Source organism: Macrotis lagotis, chromosome 1 (genome assembly GCF_037893015.1).
Source record: "Macrotis lagotis isolate mMagLag1 chromosome 1, bilby.v1.9.chrom.fasta, whole genome shotgun sequence".
Classification (NCBI taxonomy): domain Eukaryota; kingdom Metazoa; phylum Chordata; class Mammalia; order Peramelemorphia; family Peramelidae; genus Macrotis; species Macrotis lagotis.
Genome location: NC_133658.1, coordinates 910,333,568 through 910,354,934, shown reverse-complemented (window position 1 = coordinate 910,354,934; position 21,367 = coordinate 910,333,568). Strand labels below are relative to the sequence as shown.

The window sequence follows — 21,367 nt, the reverse complement described above, 5'->3', positions numbered from 1 at the left end:
CTGTTCATCCTTGGGAATTTGTCCAATTGTCCAGCTTCACAAGATCTATTTTTCCCTTGGCAGCCTGAGTCCCATTGGTTTCTATAATCTTCCTGCAGATATCTCTGATACAACTGAGGGGAATGAGTTAGACATCCTCTGAGAAGAGTTCCTATCTAAGGTGTGTGATCATATCAGCTTGGAGGGGGACTGGAGCTGTGAATTGGGTTGGGAGAGGATACAGAAAAAAATAATAGCTGCTAGTATTTCTCCTCTATCTTCCTTTCCAATTCTCCCTACACAAAGGAAGGAGTGAAAATGGGGAAGAAGGAGCATGGAGAGCAGTAAATGTGTGGATAGATAGATAGATAGATAGATAGATAGATAGATAGATAGATAGATAGATACATTGATAGAAAGAACCTTATTTCCCTACAGGAGATAATAGTCAAGGGTGTTTATAAGGGGCATGCATGAAAGTTAAGAGAGGGAGAATTCTGCAATACATGTTTTGAGGAAGACAATAAAATTTGACCATGGAGTGGAAAGGTGATATAAGTATTACTGAAGAGTTGAGAAGGAAACTGCTGTTGAGAACCTTGCAAATGTGTTCATGTTAACCTCATCCTGGAACCTTTCCTAACTGGGCATGCTATAACTTCTCCAAATTTGTCAACCTAGAGAGACAATGGATCAGACTCACAAAACAAATTATATGGGTTTCTCAGCAACCAGTCTTTCTGGCCATACCTCTCCCATTTACTGCTTGTTGAATCCATCAAGTGAATGAATCATGGAACTAATACATGGAAAAGGCTTCTGATGATCTTTATTTTTTAATTGAACCATTTCCCTTTCAGGGTCTGATGGAAAAGCCTCAATCTCAAGAAATATCTATGTTGTAAGTGATGGAGATACACTTCGGTGACACCTAGACTGAGATCCAATCCATGAGCTCTTTGGTCCTCATCAATGAGAACACATCCATCAGCTACCATCAGCTGGTCAGTAATTGATTTCCTGTGCATTGCCTTTTGATGACTTGCCTTTGGCCAAACACCAAGCAGTTATAGACCCAAAGTCTGTCATTTCCCTGACCCATGAATGATGACATCATAGCATATTGTTCTCTAAGAGGGTGGCATCTAGGTGAGATATGTTGCATTGATTTCCAGTCTGAGGCAGCATGATCGATCATTACAACTGGCATTTCTCTGTTTTAATGGCTACACTAACCTGTGATGAATATTGTACAACTTTTACTGTCCCAAAATGGTAGATGAAGAGGCTGTGACTGAGAATCCATAGTCACAAACCAAGAAACATAAGATCTGAAACTTGAACTCAGGTCTCCTGGCTCTAGACACAGTGGCAAAAAGGTTCAAATGAGGGAACTCCAACTCCAGATAGCAGCTAGTGCAACCCTTTACTTCAAGGAAGAGAAAATTGCTAGCCAGAGCTAAAAAAAGGGTAAAGAATTAGTCTGACATCAGTTAAGTAGTCCCTAGGCTCAAGGCAAAGTTCCCTGGTGCCAAATTCACTATTCTTTCAACTTTACCATTGCCACCATGGTGTTGGAAATGAGAGGACATTGGTTCCAGCCTCATCAGATATCACAGGATAACAGATTATAAGGTCACTGAAGAAAGGAGGGGTAGAAGGAGATACAATGGTCATCTCATCTAAGCCCTTCATTCTAAAGAGGAGGAAGATAAAGTGCAGAGAGGTAGAGATTTCACCACAATCACACAGTAAATTTAGAGTGGAGTTAGAATTATAACCTGATTCTCAGGACACCTGTTCTAGGATTCTATTCCTACCTCCTCAATGAAAATGCCAACATTTTTCAGGAATTTCATTTACCTTTCAGAATCTTAGTTGATCAATAAAAATTTATTAAATGTTTACCATGTGTTAGACGCAAACTTTCTACCCTCAATTAGTTCACAGTCTAATGAAGAAGGTAGCATTCAACAATTTATTAAAAAACTACAGACAGGAAAAATGGAGGTAAGCGACAGAGGGAAGGCCATAGAGTTAGGGGGGATTGGGAAAAGTCTTCCTGTGGAAGGTGGGCTTTGAGCTAGGCAGTGAAGGAAATCAAGAATTTCATGCCAATAATTGAGCCTGGGCAGAGATAAGATCTTTCAAACCCTGCAGATGGCCCACTCCAGTGAAACCCCTTGTAAGGACCAGAATGGGTTCAGAGATCTGGGGGCCAGGTTTCTCCTCCCATTCCCTGAACATCTGGATGATCTGATCAGAAGGGGAGGTGTTTCAATTGAGACAGCACTAGATAACAATCATAATTGCAATTTCTAGAACATGTAAGACTAAAGATAAAATGTATTGTGCCGCAGCATGTTGAGATAAGGATAGAAGGTTCTACTATTCCCATTCCTCCTAGAAATGAGGAAACTGAGGCACAGGGTGATCAGTCGACATGACTGAGAGTCATTCACTCATTCCACACATCAGATCTTGCAATTCTAGTCCCAGTGTTCTCTTCCACTTCTCCAGAAGGAGGTTTAACCTTGGAGCAAAGATACTTCATAAGGGGAATGTTTCTTCCTATTCAGATTTAAGGGGTTTTATGGAAGGACCTGACCTGCACATATGTAAGTTAAATGGGAAACATGGTTAGAAAGAGACCTGATAAGGAAGATAGACACTGAGATTTGTTTTCAGGGAGCCTCTCTTACTTGATTAACATGAACACATTTGCAGGATGTCAACTTCAGTCTCCCCTTCTGCAGTATGAGTATGATAATACTTGTATTACTTACCTGACTTTATAAGAATGAATAAAATTTGATGTAGGATTATATGATCATGTATGTTTGACCATTCAGGGGCAGCTGGGTAGCTCAAAGGCTAGAACAATGCATCTGGAGTCAGGAAGGTCAGAGTTCACACCTGGGCTTAAACACTAATAACTGTGACCCTTGAGGAGTAACTTGACCCTAGTTCCCTCAGTTTCCCATATGCAAAATGGGTACACACTAGAGAAAGAAATGGCAAACCACTTCAGCATCATTGCCATAAAACCTGATAGACTATGTCCAAGCAGTTATAAACTGAACAACCAAATAACAAAACATGAAAATAAGTCATAGATTGTGTAAAAAAAATGTGGCATGTGGGCAAAGCACTGGGCTTGGAGTCAGGAAGACTGAGTTCAAATACCATCTCAGGCACTTATAAAAGCTGTGTGAACCTGGGCAAATCACTTGATCCTCTTTGTCTCAGTTTCCTCCTCTGTAAAATGAGCTGGAGAAGGAAATGGCAAACCAGTCTAGTATCTTGGCCAAGGAAACCCCTAATGGGTCAAATGTGACTGAAATGACTGAACTACAAATAGTCACAGATTTGGAACAATCATGCACTTTTTACAGATGAGAATACTGAGACACAAGGTTGCCCAGAGTTACACAGCTAACAAGCAAGATTGGAAAGCGGATCTTTCTGAATCCATGACGAATGCCTCTGGACGACCTAATTGCCTCCAAACCAAACTAATACGGAAAAAAATAATTCAAAAATTATCAAAGGGTCCCAAAGTGAGGTCACAAACATACATTAAATGAATGATGGAGAATGAAGGCCAAGACTCAGAAGCAAAACTTATAAAGAACTAAAGGACTGAAGGAGTAGTAGACATGGCTGACCTGGGTCATTACTTAAAATGGGAGGAACTGATTAATCAGAGGAAAGAAATGCAGAGAGGAAGAGATTTTCCAGCATGGGATGTAGAGATTTAACATTAGATGGTTCTAATAGACCATGTAATCTTGCCTATCAAAAGAAAGGTAAAAAGGTGACCAATCCACTTTAAAACTCTTGTATTTATTTTTGTCCTTAGGGGATGAAGATAGAGAAGGGAGACTATGGATGGAAGAAATAGCACAGCCCTGACCTACTTCATTCTGGTTGGGCTCTCAGAACACCCCAGGGCTCAGGTCATATTCTTCTGCCTGGTACTGGTGTCCTATCTTGTCATATTACTTGGAAACAGCCTCATTCTCTTCTTGATCCACTATGATTCCAGACTCCACACCCCCATGTATTTCTTTCTCAGTAACCTATCCTTCCTGGATATCTGCTATACATCATCAGTTGCACCCCAGATGATCATCAACTGCTTAACAAAAATCCCCACCATTTCTCTGAATGAATGCCTGGCCCAGATGTGTATTAGCCTTTACTTGGGGGTTGTGGAATGCCTCCTATTGGCCATCATGTCCTATGACAGGTGTGTGGCCATTGGTGATCCACTGCGGTACTCAGTGAGGATGGGTCCCCAGCTCTGTGCTTTACTGGCAGTGTGTACCTGGGTCTCAGCCTTTCTGCTCACCGTGGTCCCAACCCTGGTCCTACCCCTAGAGTTCTGTGATCACCACATCATCAACCATTTCTTCTGTGAGGTTCTCGCCATGATCAAGGTTGCCTGCAATGATCTATGGCTAAATAAGTTGCTGATGGTGGTCACCAGCTCCTTGACTCTCCTGGCACCCTTTGCCTTCATCCTTGTCTCTTATGGCTGCATCCTTGGGGCTGTGTTGAGGATTCGCTCAACTGAGGGCAGAAGGAAGGCTTTCTCCACCTGTAGTTCCCACCTCACTGTGGTTGTCATCTTCTATGGAACAGCCATTGCCATGTACATGATCCCCCAGGACAAGGCCAGTGGAGAGGTGGACAAATTTGCCTCCCTCTTATATGGTATCATGACTCCTATGCTCAATCCTCTCATCTACAGTCTTCGAAACAAGGATGTAAAGGGGGCCTTACAAAAACTCTGGGGGGAGAAGAATGTCCCCTAGGAAGATAACCTTTGATATCTTTTTTCTTGTCTGCAGGAGTGGGGCTCACTACTGATCAATCAGGTCATATTCTTCTGCCTGGTCCTGGTGTCCTATCTTGTCATATTTCTTGGAAACAGCCTCATTCTCTTCTTTAGAAGAGAATTCTTATCTTAGTGGACCCAAGTTATGTTATCCCTCTGACACCTGCTATGGTGACTGTATGACTGGACAAGTGACCTCATTCCTGGTCAACTCTAGGTGATACATTGAGACTGTGAGACACAGCAAAGGTACATGTCTACAGAAGGTTTCTTCCCCAGGAATGTCACATCCTAATGAAGCTTTAGGATTGGCCAACATGGTCTCTGAAGTGCCTTCTAACTCTAAAGATTTTTCTCTGAGGTAAAACTCTCCTGAATCTCAGTTTCCTCATCAGTGGAACAAAGGGCCTGAACTAAGAGATTTTTAAAGTTTTCTGGTCATGAGTCCCTACAGCAATCTAAGTGAAATCTATTGACTCCTTCAGAAAAGAATGGTGTTTGGATTTTTTAGATTGATTTTTTTCTTTTCTTTTCTCTTTTCTTTTTTTTTTTGTGGAGTCAACTGAGGTTAAGTGACTTGCCCAGGGTCACGGAGCTGGCAAATATCTGAGGCCGGATCTGAACTCAGACAACCTAGCTGACCTGGAGAATAACGTTTTTAAAAGAATAATACTAAAATAAACAGAATTACAAAGGAGATCACTTATAAAAAGATAAAGTCATCAAAATATTTTCTTTTTCAGATCACAAATATCAGAACAAAAAGAATTTATTATTTTTTTCAATTGAAATTTTATTTTATTTTTCCAATTACATGCAAATGTAGTTTTTCAACATTCATCCATTTACAAATTTATGAGTTCCACATTTTTCTAGCACCCTCCCTTCCTTCCACCTTCCCTATGCTGGCAAAGAGTCTGATAAAAGCTTCACATGTACAATCATATTTACCATATTTCCCTATTATTCATATTGTGAAAGAGGAATTATAACTATGGACAAAGGAAGAAACCGTGAGAAAGAAAAGAAAAAGATAAAGTTTTTCAAGAGTGAATCTAATATGCTTTGCTCTGCATTCAGAATTCATAGTTTTTTCTTCTGAATGTGGAGGGTATTGTCCACAACAGGTCCTTCAGGATTGCCATTGATCTCTGAACTGCTGAAAGGAGCTGTTTCCATCATAGTTGATCATCTCACAATATTACTGTTAACTTGTACAATGTTCTCTTGGGTCTGCTCACTTCACTCATCAGTTCATGCAAGACTTTCCATGCTTTTCTAAAGTTTGACTTCTTGTGATTTCTTACAGAACAATACTTCCCCCATCACCTTCATATACCCCAACTTGTTCAGCCATTCCCCAATTGATGGGTATTCCCTCAAGTTCCAATTTTTTGTCACTACAAAAAGGAGTTGCTATGAATATTTTTGAATATGTGAGATTTTTTCATTTTTTATCATTTCTTTGGGATATAAATTTGGAATTCTGGATCAAAGACCATGAACAGTTTTACTGCCCTTTGGGCATAATTCCAGATTGCTCTCCAAACAACTGTTCTAAACACCATCAACACTGCATTAATGTCCAATTTTCCTACATCCTTTTCAACAACTGATCATTTTCCTTTTTTATCATCTTAGCCAATCTGATAAATGTTAGATGGTACTTCAGAATTGCTATAATTTACATTTCTCTAATCAATTATGATTTGAAGTATTTTTCATATAACTATAAATAGCTGTAATTTCTTCATTTGAAGTGTCTGTTCACATCCTTTGACCCTTAATCAATTAGAGAATGACTTGTAACCTTATAAATTTGACACAATTCTCTATATATTTTAGAAATGAGTACTTTATGAGAAACACCAACTGTGAAAATTGTTTTCCAGCTTTCTTCATTCCTTCTTATCTTGGCTACATTGATTTTATTTGTGCAAAAGTTATTTAGAGAATGTTTTTAAATTCAAAGTATTAAAATAAATAAGATTAAAAAGAAGGTAAAATTATGAAAATAGTTTTTAAGTAAAACCAAGTTCACAGATCCCAGGTTAAGTACCCATGAACAAATTGGTGTCTCAGGTCCCTCAAGTTCTTAATCTCCACACACACTTGAACTGCCACATCTGCCTTTTCTCTCATGAAATACTGGACTGGAGATTTCCTAGATTTTGAACATGCAGGATTTTTGTGTTACTGATTGTCAACTCAGAGAGGACTGAATGAGGGAACGTGGATGCTCAATAAACACTTGCTCCTTGATATGCCAACCCTCCTCCATATGAGGAGGAGAAGTTTTTCATGATTAGGAAGTAACTTAATGGCTTGAATAAGAAAAAGAAAATTAAACCTCTTGACAATCTAAACTGATTGAAGTCTAATTGATAAAGTTTGCATTTCCCTGCGAATTTATGGCTCACAAATCGCTTTTCTCCCAACAAACCCAAGAAAAAGGTAAATGGGGGAATGTTTTCATTTTATAATAGTTGGTTGACTGTTTTCCTTCAGTCTTGAAAAGGATCAAAATGATATCACTATGTTAGAGACAAATTACAGTACCTTTGATTGTGGCTGACCAGACCAACAGGGGCTCAGAAGGCTCTACCACAGATCAGTCACAAATAGATCATGTAAACATTTGGGGTGGATTCTCTAAATCTAATGGTACAAAGGAACCAGGGCTTGGAGAGATGATAAGAGTTCTCCAGGATCAGATAAATAGTCAACACTGGACTTTAAACTAAGGACTCCAGACTGAGGCTTAGTCCACTTTAGATCATGGCATGCTGCCTCTTCTTTGATAAATCCTGGATTATTCAGAAAAGAATTTCTCAGTCCCATGTCACACAATAATCTGTAGAATTAACATGAGAACTTTATTAAGGAGTCATCAGTAGAGGAGCAAATGCAGAGTGACCCTCAGCAGAGTGTGGCAATGGGGTAGAGATGCCATTATTCTGTAAAGAAAATCCAATTGGTCCTGACTTGGATCTGTTGCTCTTAGAAATACTTAGTGATTCTTTCATACATGGTTAAGCTGATGGTTTAAGAGATCCCCTAAATTCTGAAATTCTGTGATTCTGATGATCTGTCAGCATCAGGTAAATTTATATATAAGAAGCAAAATGTGAATACACAGCAGGAACCTTTAACAAGTTAGAACCAAATTAAACAAAACACAAAGAAAATGGTTTTGATATCACCCTTTATATTTTTGTCTAGAAATTTCTCCATCCTTGTCTGTATTTTCCTTCTTTTCATATAACTTCAAGTACCAGGGAACATTGTGGTTCTGCCCATTTTGAACTATATTACATCACACCTACTAATAGCCTCTCCCATAAAACTGTAACTATATTTAAAGAAGTAATGGGAGAGTGGAGGAAGATGGTGGCATTCTAGGACATAGAGGATGCCAAATTCTCTCCAAACACTAGAGTTCAGGTTTATGAATGCACCAAGTTTTGTTTGTTTTTATTTTTTATGAAAAGAACCAGCTGTAAATTTCTTTATCCAATAAACAAGTCTCATTACAAGGAAGGGTAGCTTCAAGTTGACTTTTGCAATGGGAGAAAGTTCTTCATCAAGGCCTCAGGGTAGGGTGGTTCTGGAGACTTGGTCACAGTTAAAGGAAAACCCTTAGTAAATCCCAGGCAGTTCCATTCCTATCCAGGATCTAAACAATCTGGGCATAATCCAGAACTAGAGTAAACCCAGACAATTTCTGTGGGGTAGGGAGCCATCAAATTCAGGACCTGGAAGGGTCTGTCCAAAACATACAGCAACAGAGGCTTGTTTGATCAAAAAACAATCCCACAACCAAGACAATGAGGTTCTTCATGTGAGAAAACCAAATAATACACCAAACACTATGATTACTTTAATTTAACAAAGGGCAAAGTGTTCTCAAAGATGACCCAAGAAAATAAAAATCCTAGTACAACAAATCTAAGTTAACTGCAAAAGAAAAAAATGTCCTTACCATAAAGATTACAAAAACACCCACACAAATGAAATATGAAATATAAACTGGAATAACTCATAGGGAAAGATTAGAAAGGAGAACTGATACTTTAGAAAAACTTATTCAAGAACTGATTGCCTTTAAAATTAAAATTTGTCAGAGAAAAAAACTCAATGTACACCTAGAAATAAAAATTGTAAAGATAATATTGATAACCCTACTGAATTTACTAAGTATTTCCTCAGATACTTGTGATCTATTTTGGTGAAACAACGGAGTGATTTCCTTCATGTCACACAAGCAATAGATATCAAATTTCTCTGGTTGGATTTGAACTCAGGTCCTCCTGACTCCAAGACTGGTATACCTAGCTACCCCAGATTTAGTGAGCCTCAGTGATTGTATTAGTTAATTTGAAGTATATAGAATTAAATTTGAGTGGATTATATTGGTCAATGCTGTAAGGATGAGAGTTATGGTGAATTATGTATTGATTATTCTATTTCTTGTGATTGATTCATAAGATAGATTTATACTGCATTTGGTCTGTTAGAAGAGTTAAATTAACTTGTGAGAGGAATATAACCTTCCTCCCCAACTCACTCTTATACAATCTTTATTTGAAAATCACAACTTCCAAAGGGCTTCTACCACAGGATGTTGGGCAACCAACCCTGCTGAGATGGCCAAATGGCCTGTATAAGGTCTGTAACTTTAATGGCAGTCTTATGACCTTTGGAAAGCCCTGCTGCTAAAGTATGTAAGTGGATAGCCACAGCAGAGATGGTCTTGATAACAGATTAGTTGTAGTTGATGGATATTAGGGAGCTACCCCTACCCCAATTGCTTAGGGATCACCATCCAGAAAATGTGAGAGAAAAAGCATGAGATTATTGAAATATCTGATAATTATGATCAAAAAATAATCTAGATATGATTTTCAAGAAATCATAAATGAAAATTGCAGGATCTCTTCAAGTAAAAGAGGAACATGAAAACAAAAAGATTCTACCAGTAGCCAGCTCCTTAAACATACACCAATGCAACTACTGGAAAGGTTATTATTCCAATCTACAAAAAAAAATACTTTAGACCACCAGTTATAATAGAAATTAAAATAGACCTGAATGATTGGAATAATATTTATTGCTCATAATTAAAAAACAGCAATATTTTCTGCATATTGATGATACACTCAAGCACCTCACTGAGTTAATGGTAAGTTCTAGCTATTGGACAGAAATTACTAGAGGAATGATGAAGAAATTACCTTTTGAATCCATAAATGCAGAATGAGTTAACAACCAAACAAGAGTTCAGATAGCTAAGATCACAGAAGACCAAATGGACAATTTTGATTATTTAAAATATGAACTGGAATATTTCAAAGAGAAAAAAACACTAAACTCTCAAATTACTAGTACTGAAAGAGATATAAATTAAAGCAACTATGAGTTTCCAGCTTACAAAATGGCAAATACTAGACTGCTAGTTCAGAAAACAGCATATTAACACACCACTGGTGGAGTTGTGAATTGACCCATTCAGTCTGAAAAGCAATTCAAATCTATGTTCAAAAAATCATTAAACTCTGTATACCATTTGCCCTAACAAAATTATCACTAATCCTATATTTCAGTGATAGGAGAAATAGTTTAATGATATTTTAGATAAATTATTCATACTTGCCACTAATAGGAGACTGAGAAATTTAAAGAGAAAAAAAGTGAAGAAAACTTTGTCCCTAAAAAACTGAATTTATGATTGATTCCTCACAAATAAGTCGATAATGAGATTCATTTAAATTGAAGTAAAAAAATGAGTAAGTTTAAAAGATCATAACCCAATTAATGAACAATATATCTATAGCAAAACTGGAAAGTAACCTGGCAGAAATTAACTATAACCCAACCCATATAACATTATAAAGTTCCAAAAGGATAAACATGATTTAGAGTCCCCTCCTCCCAAAAAAGTGATACCATAAGCAAATTAAAGAAATGATGAAGCAAAGTCAAAGAAAAGTAAGCCAAAAATTCAAATGAAAAGAATTCTTCATCTTCCTAGAGATCATAAGAAAACAAAAAGAAATTACAAAATGTCTTAGAAGAAGCCATAAAGTCAAACTTATAAAGAAATATTAGGGAGCAGTTAGATGATACAGATTGATAGGTAGATAGATAAGTGGATAAAGTTCTCACCTTGGAGTCAGACATATCTGAGAACAAATCCAGCCTCAGACATTTACTAACTGTACAATCCTGGGCAAGTCACTTAAACCCAATACTTTCTAAAAGCAAACAAACAAATAAATAAAAAAAACAATATTAGATGCTAATTAGTTCATAAAGTAGAACTCTGAATAAATAAAAACTAAAACAAAAGTAAGACAATAGAACACTTGATAATTTTGTCAAAACTTTAGAGAATCTTAATAAGGTAATAATAAATTTTATTTAAATTTAAAACTCAAAAATATAAAGGTGGAAGAAATTTTGCAAAAATTAAAAAGACAATCACTTTGAAAAGACATATACTTTGGTCTCAGACACTTAATAATTTGGTCTCAGACACTTAATAATTACCTAGCTGTGTGGCCTTGGCCAAAGCATTTAACCCCGTTTGCCTTGGAAAAACCTAAAAAAAAAAAGGACATATACCTCAATAGTAATCAAAGATATTGTCTTTGAAAGAAATAGATTCTGAAGTAAAGTATGTTGTCTTTGAAAACTGCACATCATGCTCCAGTATATAATACAAGGAAGCTGATCAAATATAATACAAAATATAAGTGCTCACAACCACAGGTCATTGACAAAGAAAAATCTCATGATTGAAATGAAAAAAACTTGTGGATAAGTATCAGAATTCAATTTCAACTACAGATTCTTCAAACAACCAGGAGAAAGGCCTTCAATTCTATAGTAACATCATTTCAAAATAATCCAATATTATTCCATATTCACAATAAAAGAAGGAAAAAATTGGATAATGATAAGATGCACAATTCCTATAAAAAAATGAATAGTTTTCCACTTGCAAACCTCCCTAACAAGAAAAATACAAGTTTTATACATCAGTATATCAAGAAAAGACTAAATATTGAAATCAGTTCTCTGTTTCAAGATTTTTAATAAATAATAAAATATTATTTTAAAATATTTTTCAATGAATTTGATTTTTAAGGACAATAGCATGAAATAAGGTTTGGTTTTGACTTCCTTTATTTTATTCACACAAACAGACCTAGGATTGATATTGCTGCTAAGCAGATTTCAGCATAATAAAAGGAAGAAATTCCTAATAAGTAGATACATCCCAAAATGGAATAGGATGGCTCAAGAAATAATGAGCTCCTCAACATTAGAGGTGTTTAAAAGGAAGTTAGATGACTATCAGAGATGTAGAGAATTCTTACATAAGTACAGGTGGAATTAGATGGTCTCTTGAGATGCTGTCCAACAATTTACGTTCCTAATATCTCTCAGCTTCATATTTTTTATTTGTAGAATAGAGATACTCTTTATCTTGTTGACTTTGTGAAACTATTAAAAGGATTAAATGAGGTTATGGAAGTAAAAACACTTTGGGAAATATACAACACCATGCCAACCATCTTTAATGTCATCAGAGTTGTAAAGTGGACAGATGAAACCAGAATATTCCTTCCTTCCTGTTCTTTCTGACTTCCTATTTCTCTTTTCCTATCTCTGTCTGTCTTTCATTGTCTCTCTCTCTCTCTCTCTCTCTCTCTCTCTCTCTCTCTCTCTTTCTCTCTCTCTTCTCTTCTCTTTCTGTCTCACACACACACACACACACCACACAAACATACACACACCACACACACACATACACACCCACACACACCACACAAACACACACATACTTCGACTCTCACAAGGTATTTTTTCAATAGTTGAGTCACTTAATTTTCTGTTTGGATTCAATACATCTTGTCAAACTCCTCACTAATGACTAAGTGAATCAAAGTTTACTTCTGATTCCCAAGCCATTTTTCAACACTTCTCATTTTAATGAGCACTCTGTCCTTTGGGGGACCCTCCTGCAGCCCCTGAGGAAGTTAAAAAAGGGGTTTTTATTCCACCTCCAATTCTTATCCTCCTTTCATTTGGGCTCATTCTTGATGCCATCCCTCCATTGCAAGGGGTTTCCTCTGATTGTGTGTCATGGATTGGCCAAGAGTGACTAGAAAGAAAGAGGGAGAGCTTGACCTTGGGGATAATGAGAAATCCAACTTTCCAAATTTCTTTTCATTTGTAAGACTGAGTCTCAACTTAAGGCTGCAATTTCCCTGGTGCCACCATTAAGCTACTGGGAAAGATAGGAAAGGAATATTTCCTTTCCTAGACGTGTGGTCATGAGGGACTCAGTGAAGACCAGATTAATGGATCAGAGGTAAGGGGAAGAGTATGGAAACATGGCAGTCTTTTAGAAAACCCCCTCCATATTTCCATCTCCTCCTTCTTCCTGAACAATTGGTCAATCCAAAGAGGTAAGGAGTGAGAGTATGGGGAGTGGAAAAGGGTATAGAGGGCTGGAGGTAGACAAAGAAAAGGGGAAGTTGTGAATTAGGCAGTTACTTAGGAGACTTATCTTCATAAAATAATAAAATATAAAAAGTGCACCTTAGAACATAAAACATTGGATAAAAAGTATCAGAGTTTCAAGTCATTTTACAATAAGAACAGCTAATATTTATATAATTAAGCACTTTATATCCATCATTTCATTTTATCCTCATACAATGTTGGGAGGGAGGTATTATTATGCTCATTTTACCCATGAAGAAATTGAGGATCAATGAGATGAAGTGACTTGTCCAGGATCACACAGCTAGAAAATGTCTGAATCAATATGCAAACAAATTCTTCTTCATTTCAAATCGAGGGTTCCATTGACCATGCCACCTAGAATCTTCTGGAGCATAGCATGTCAAAACTGGCAAAATCTTTAAAATATATATCTATAGGGCCATGATTCTAAAGTTGGAAGCAAGCTCAGAAGCCATCTAGTCAAATAACCGAGTCTCAAGGAGATTAGGTGATTTGTACAAGGTCATACAGAGGGTCTCAGAAGCATGAGAGAATTATAAGAGTTAGAATGTCAGAAGTGTAAGAGAACTGAAAAATGTAGGACCAAGGTCAGCTCTGGGATGACTCTTTTGAAAATACCTATTGCAGATCTCCTTTGGAAAAAAGTAGAAAGGAGAAATGATTTGACTCTGGTCACACAAGACAGTGACCAATCTAGGACTTATGGTTAGATCATATCGATTGCTTCATTTGAGCCTTCTTGTAATCCTACTAATAGTCATTTTATAGATGAGAAAAATTGAGGCTCAAATAGACTATAATTTCCTCAAAGGTACATAACTAACAAAAGTGAAAGGCAAGACTAGAACACAAAGCTTCCTAATATCCAGTCTGACATTCTAGCAACTAAGAGACACTGACTCTCAAAGAAACAGATTGGTCCAATGTCTGACTGCTTCTATTTTATTTTCAAGAAGCCTTAATTGCTATATCTGTCAAACAGTCTGGAGGTAGGATCAAATCTAGGAATGATGAACTGATACCCATCGGTCAACTCATGTGGTACAAACTGATTTGAATATCTTTGGTTTCCCCATCAAACTAACTGATTCATTCTGTAGAATTGTTTGGTGAATTTGAATCATGTCTCACACATGATCAGAGGGTCTAGAGGAAGCTTTAACATATGCAGAAGACTGGGCAGGAGGATGAGGGAGATCTAAAACAAATCTAATTCAGATTGGCTGGTAGAACAAAAGAATGAGAATGGAGACGATTGTGAGGCACACAACTGCAGATGGTGAACCACTTTTTGAAGAGCTGTCACATGAAAGACGAATTAGACTAGTTCTGCACAACTCCAACAAGAAGAATTTGGAACTATCATAGTGGAAGGCACTGTGGGTTTGGAGAACTCATGTTCTACTCGTGTCCTACTTTTGATGGCTACTATATCTATGACTTTAAGCAAACTACCTGGAGTCTCTTCACCTCAGTTTCCAAGGCTGTAAATTGATTATAGGACCTTCCAGCAATTTAAAACTTTGGTCTTTTGCTATTCTGAATGAAAGGAAAGTAGAGGCTGATTCAGTAGAAAAGCTCTCAAGTAAGCAGAGCTGGGGAATAGCTTTCTTCAAAAGGGAATGATCTCTCTCTCTGTCCTGAGAGGTTTTCAAGAAGGTGCTGCATTTCTTATGCAAGGAGTGGTACAGTGTTGACTATTCTTCACTGGATGAATGGAGGTGAGGAGAGTCCAGAGAGAGACCAGTCCTTTCTGGCTACATGAAATAATATAAACTTGAAATTTCCAAGGAAAAGGTTCCAATTTTGATTCCTTAAATTTTAGTTTGGTTTCTAATGTGTTAGAAAAGGTCCTGGATTTATTGCCAATGGGTCTCAATTTGAATCTTAGATATGACATTTACCTATTGATTTGGGGTAACAGATAACTTCTCTTGGCCTCAGTTTCTTCATGCAAATGAAATATCCTTTAAATAAAGTGCATGGGCAAGATAAACCAGAAGATTACTCTAAGCTCTTACTTTCAGCCTAATCTGTGGAATTCATATGAATTTGATCTATATAATTCCTATGAAATTCCAGTCTGAAATAGCTCCTCCCCTACATGTATGAAGCATCCAAAGATGCCTTAACATGAGGTTCAGAAAACAATTGAATGGAAAGATTCAGGTTATCTGGTCACAACTTCTCTATGCCTATCCTTTTTTATTTAATTTTTATTTATGTAATAAAATAAGCATTTCTATAATATAGTCCAATAAAAAAAGATGATTGCCTATGAAACTTAAAATATGCTATAAATACTTGCTATTTCTTTCAAATATACAACAAAATTACTAGGCAAATTTTATTTTCTTTCCTCTCCACCCCACCTTCCACCCTCATTGCCCTAGAGATAGCTGTCATTATTAGACACAAATGTCTATATTTAAGAAAGCCATCCTCAATTCAATGGAAGCTTCAACCACCACCCTCTGGAAAACCTCTCATGACAGAGAGCTCACTTTGTTGCGAGGCATCTGACTTCCCAGCTCTGCTAATTTGAGAGTTTTCCAATTGATCTTGTATAGTCTTCTCTGTAACTTAGATAATCAAAGAAGCCTATTTCTAGAGAAATAGATGGAAGCATAGATAAGGGCTAAGTAGTTTGCTAAGGGTTGCATTGTTAGTAGGTATCAGGCTGAATTTGAACTCAGGTCCTCTTGATGCCAGATTTGGTACTCAATTCACTGTGGCCACACCTAGCTGCCTCAGCAAAGAGTTTCAGGGCCTTTCCCACAAAGTTCATTCAAGGGAAAAGTTTTTGGTATTCCTCTTTTCAAAGGAACTATTTCCATTTCTGAGGTTTAATGAAACCATCTCCCTCTCTAGAAGCATCCATGCTCTGACTGATGGAGAGGTATGTCACTGATTGCCAGACAGAAGTACCAGGAACAGAATGTTTCCTTGGTCCTTATGAATGAAGACTCATCCACCAGGTACTGCTAACTAATGGTTGAAGTGGTTCCTTTGCATCAATTTTCCTTGCCTGGATTTTCCTTTGGGATAGTGCAGTGACAAATTCTTGAAGCCTCAGGGAGGACATCATAGAATGTCTAAGGAGATATAGGAACAAGTCATGGTTGGGGAAACCTAACACCACAAATGCAAGTCTGGCTTCTCCTCTGGGAAGGAAAGAGGGGATCATAGTTAGCTATAATTACTCCTATTTCTATATATTGTAAGGCTTCTAATCTACTTTCTTTTCATAAAACCTATCAGGTAATATAACCCGATTCTCAATTAATAAAGTTGATGATTAAGGATGATTTTATGATCTCCAAATAATTTCACTATTGATCATTATAATAACCCCGGTGAATAGGTATTATCATTATCCTCATTTTGAAGATGAGGGAACTGAGGCAGACAGAAGGGTTTGATGACTTGCTGAGGGTCACATAGCAAATAAGTGTCTGAGGTTAGACTTGGACTCAAGTCTTCCTAACTCCAGGTCCAGCACAGTCCTAATAGTGGGCTATGCCTCAGAGATCACAGAGATCACCCTTCCTCAGGATCACAAATTTAATAAACCAGAGAGCTTGGACTTATAGTCAGGTCTCTGAGTTTCAGGGCCCTTGCTCTTTCTTCTTACTAGAATGCTACTTATAGAAGGAAAAAAAAAGATCTTTGAATTCATTGGATCCAGCCCCTTAATTTTCAGTGAGGAAAAGTGAGTCACCAGGCTGACCTCACACAGCTACTAAACAGCAGAGAGTGGGTCCAAGTCTAGGTCCTGTGATGCCAACTGAGTGTCCATCTTCCTACACCACTGATTCAGGGTTGGGTGAAGAGTTAGCAAATCTGTGTTCCAACATCATTTAATTTTAATAGGATTATAGATTACAAGATCTTGGACAAAAGTGAAAGGGACCTTTAAAAGTCATCTTACTCCTCTATTTTACAGATGAGAAAACAGATCTAAAGAGGTCAAGTGACTTACCCAGAATACTATAGCAGATTTAAAGCAAAGCTAAAGTTACAAGTCAAATTTTATGAGCTCTAGGCCAGAGGTCTATTTAAAAGTCTCTCATTGAAAATGGTGATCTATATTATAATCATGATTAGAGATCACTCAGTGGCACAGCTGATAAAACACTGGACCTGGAGTCGAGAACCTGAGTTCAAAACCAGCCAATTCAAATCTATCTGAGTTCAAATTACTAGCTATAAATTGCTAGCTGAGCAAGTCACTTCACCCTTGTTTTCCTCAGTTTTCTCATTTACAAAATGGGGGTGAGGAAATCACTTACCTCATGGTGGTATTGTGAGAATCAAATGAGATCATACAGGGGCGGCTAGGTGGTACAGTGGATAAAGCACCGGCCCTGGAGTCAGGAGTACCTGAGTTCAAATCTGGTCTCAGACACTTCATAATTACCTAGTTGTGTGGCCTTGGGCAAGCCACTTAACCCCATTTGCCTTGCAAAAAAACCCTAAAAAATTGAGATCATACATGTAAAACTCTTTGCAAACATTAACAAGATACATGTTATTATTGAATTTCATGCTCTTTTCAGAATCAAACTCTTTCTAAGCAATATCTTCTCAATAACAAGATATATTAATAAGCAATATTGAAACACCTACCAATTTTTCACAGGGTGAAACCAAATTAAACACAGTTGAATGGGGACCTTTAAAGAACTGAGCCAGAATTTGGATTCCAGGTAAGGGATTCATTCCAATGACTAGAATCCTCTTCATGAAAGTCCTCACTGTTTTTGAAGGAAACAATGTTGAAGGAAAAATGTTGACCTAGCTAAAGATCAGAGACCACATTTCTGAAGTATTTTGTAATTAAATGCTGTTATTTGAACTTCAAACCTCTGAGACAGCTATGAAAGTCATACTGGACTGTTCCCACTTCATAATGAGGAATTGAGGTTCAGAAAGAGTGGGGGCAGTTGAATGAAGGTTAGACTCCTAACAAGCAATGGGGCTGAGTCCAGAATTCAATTCTGCTGTAAGTCCAATGCTCTATCTACTTTATCAGGAGTGGTTTTTGTCCTAGTTAAGGGACAGTTGAAAGTTTCTTCTCTGATTGTGAGTGATGCCAAGGTAGATGAAGGTCTTTACATACATGTAGGTGAGAAAGTAGAAAAGGATGAAAAGAAGACAGCAGCTCTGTAATGTGCATTTAAATACTGAACTACTTATGTGATCACATAGGAATGACTTCTACTTCAGTTTTCTCACCATTAATGGTGATGATAACATTTGGATTCCCTCTCTCTGAAGGTTGTGGTGCAGCTCAGAATCATATGCATCATAGAATATCAAAGTCAAAGGTACCATCCCAGAGAGCTGGCATGCCTTTCTCAGAATCACATGTGTCATAGAGTATCAAAGCCAAAAGGACCATCCCAGAGAGCTGGCATGCCTTTCCCAAAGTCACAGAGCAAGTTATTGGTGGAACCACAGTTAGAAGCTGACTTGTATTTTCCCAAGATGATCCATTGCCTCCAAGAGTGTTGAAAATGAGAAGGGCCATATACAAATGAATAAGTTTTTTATTGTCCTCATAATTTCTAATCTTCACCAAAACCACAAGGTCACATATTTATTGCTGGAAGAGTCCTCAGAGAACAACTAGTCCAACATCCTCATTTTATAGATGAGGCCCAAAATGATTTGTTCAAGAACACGCAAGAATTCAGAATTTGTCTTTCCTAAGAGAATATAATCTCTTTGAAAGCAAAAATGATTTGATTTTGTCTTGGAGTCCCAGCACTTTTACAGAAATACATCTGAGAAAAGTGGCTAGAGAGCCGCCCCGACCCAGGAAGACTTTAGATCAAACCCTGGCTTGCCTGTATTGAACTAAAGAAGGTGTTGACTGGTCTTGCGGAGAGTGTTTATTCATCTGGAAGACCACTGTATCAAAAAAGCAGCAGTTCCATCCCTATTCCTGTTCCTATCCTATATATACACAGTCCTTAAAAGCAAAAGTTTTCACAAAATAGCTAAACAATTCTCACTGATTGCTTCACTGAAACAGTAGAGATAGGAATTTAAACCAAATAAGTTGGCATTTGGGCAGTTGAATGACACAGTGGTTAGAGTGTTAGGCTTGGAATCAGGAAGATTCATCTTCATGAGTTCAAATCCAACATCAGATACTTACTAGCTGTGGGTCCCTTTTCAAGTCACTTAACCCTGTTTGACTCAGTTTCTTCATCTGTAAAATGAACTAGAGAAAGAAATGGCAAATCTCTCTAGTATTTCTAGTTGGCCTAGAAAATCACATATGGAGTCATGAAAGACCTTAATTTGAGTCCACAGCCAGCACTCTGCTGTACCATTATGATTCCCTTAATTCTGTCTGAAAAATTCATCATTCCAGACAAATGTTGTTTCCAGTCAATCTTGCAATACAAGATCTACCAAGGGAGAACATTTCCAATTAGAGATTCAAAAATGAGTATCCAACTTTAGAAGACTAGAATCATTAAGTAAAAAATGGATTGTCACCAGACGATTGGCCTCCAGGTGATTAATTTTCCTGTCCTCAGCAACTCAGAAAGACTCTAATGAGATGTGAAAAACTTGATGGAAGCACAGAAAATTAGAACTCTATGCAACTTGGTCTGGCAGGAAAAATAGAAAATGTAAGAGAAGAAAATTTGTGATTCAAAGAAACTAATTTTATTTTGTTTTTCTACTTAGTGATAAAAATAAAAAAGGAAGGTGATGGATGGAAGAAATGATACAGCTGTGACCTATTTCATTCTGATTGGACTTTCAGAATACCCCAGAGTTCAAGTCATCTTCTTCTGTCTGCTCCTGGTATCTTATCTTGTCACCTTGCTGGGAAACACTCTTATTCTCTTCTTGATCCACTATGATTCCCATCTCCACACCCCCATGTATTTCTTCCTCAGCAACCTATCCTTCCTGGACATCTGCTACACTTCAGCCAGTGTCCCACAGATGATCATTAACTGTTTAGTCAGAATACCTATCATCTCCCTGGGCCAGTGTTTGGCCCAGATGTGTGCCGGCCTCTACTTGGGGGTTGTGGAATGCCTCCTTCTAGCTGTCATGGCTTATGACCGCTGTGTGGCTATTGGGGACCCTTTACGTTATTCAGTGAGGATGGGTCCCCAGCTCTGTGCTCAACTGTCAGGAGTCTCCTGGGTCTTGGCTTTTCTTCTCACTGTGGTCCCAGTCCTGACCATGCCACTAGAGTTCTGTGGCCAGTACATCATCAACCACTTCTCTTGTGAACTCTTGGCCATCCTCAAACTTGCTTGTAATGATCTGCAGATCTATGAATTCTTGATCATGGTGACCAGTACCCTGACTCTGCTGGCACCCTTTGCTTTCATCCTTGCCTCCTATGGACGCATCCTTGGGGCTGTACTTCAAATGCATTCTGCTGAGGGCAGAAAAAAGGCTTTCTCTACCTGTAGCTCCCACCTCACTGTGGTAATTATCTTCTATGGAACAGCAATCTCCATGTACATGATGCCCAAGGATAAAGCCAGCAGGGATAGGGACAAGATCATTTCCATGCTCTATGGCATTGTGACACCCATGCTCAACCCCCTCATCTATAGTCTTCGTAACAAGGATGTGAAAGGGGCTTTACAAAAGCTATTGGGAGAGAAGAGCGTCCCCTAGTAAGAGCTTTGAATTCCTCTTCTGTAACCCAAAGGTGATGAGTTCATTCTTTTTTTTTTCTTGTCAAAGAGTTTACTGGTGTCTGGCAAGTCCTAGGTGCCAGCAAGATTGCGAAAGGGAAGGAGAAGGTAGAGGAGAGAGAATGAACAACAAAGAACATAATGAAGAAAACAGCCAATGGAACTGGCAGGTAACTGTCACCCCAAGCAATGTCAATGCAGCATCTCCTGATAGTGGCAGTCACTCTTCTTCACTGGGTTGGAACCATTAAAGATCTTTATACAGATGTAAATTCATTCTCTCTCTCTCTCTCTCTCCATATATATACATATATATATATAT

At 37.8% G+C, this 21,367-nt stretch overlaps 2 protein-coding genes across 2 annotated transcripts; both read left to right on the top strand.

The window, feature by feature from the left end:
• The first annotated feature begins 3,866 nt into the window (after positions 1 to 3,866).
• On the top strand, positions 3,867 to 4,799 carry LOC141492261 (olfactory receptor 13H1-like). The gene has a single exon (XM_074192769.1). It carries the CDS (start codon positions 3,867 to 3,869, stop codon positions 4,797 to 4,799), a length of 933 nt encoding a protein of 310 aa, XP_074048870.1.
• Positions 4,800 to 20,089: 15,290 nt separating this feature from the next.
• Positions 20,090 to 21,025, top strand: LOC141492250 (olfactory receptor 13H1-like). The gene has a single exon (XM_074192768.1). The coding sequence runs from the start codon at positions 20,093 to 20,095 to the stop codon at positions 21,023 to 21,025; it is 933 nt and encodes a 310-aa protein (XP_074048869.1). The 5' UTR covers positions 20,090 to 20,092.
• Positions 21,026 to 21,367: the final 342 nt, after the last annotated feature.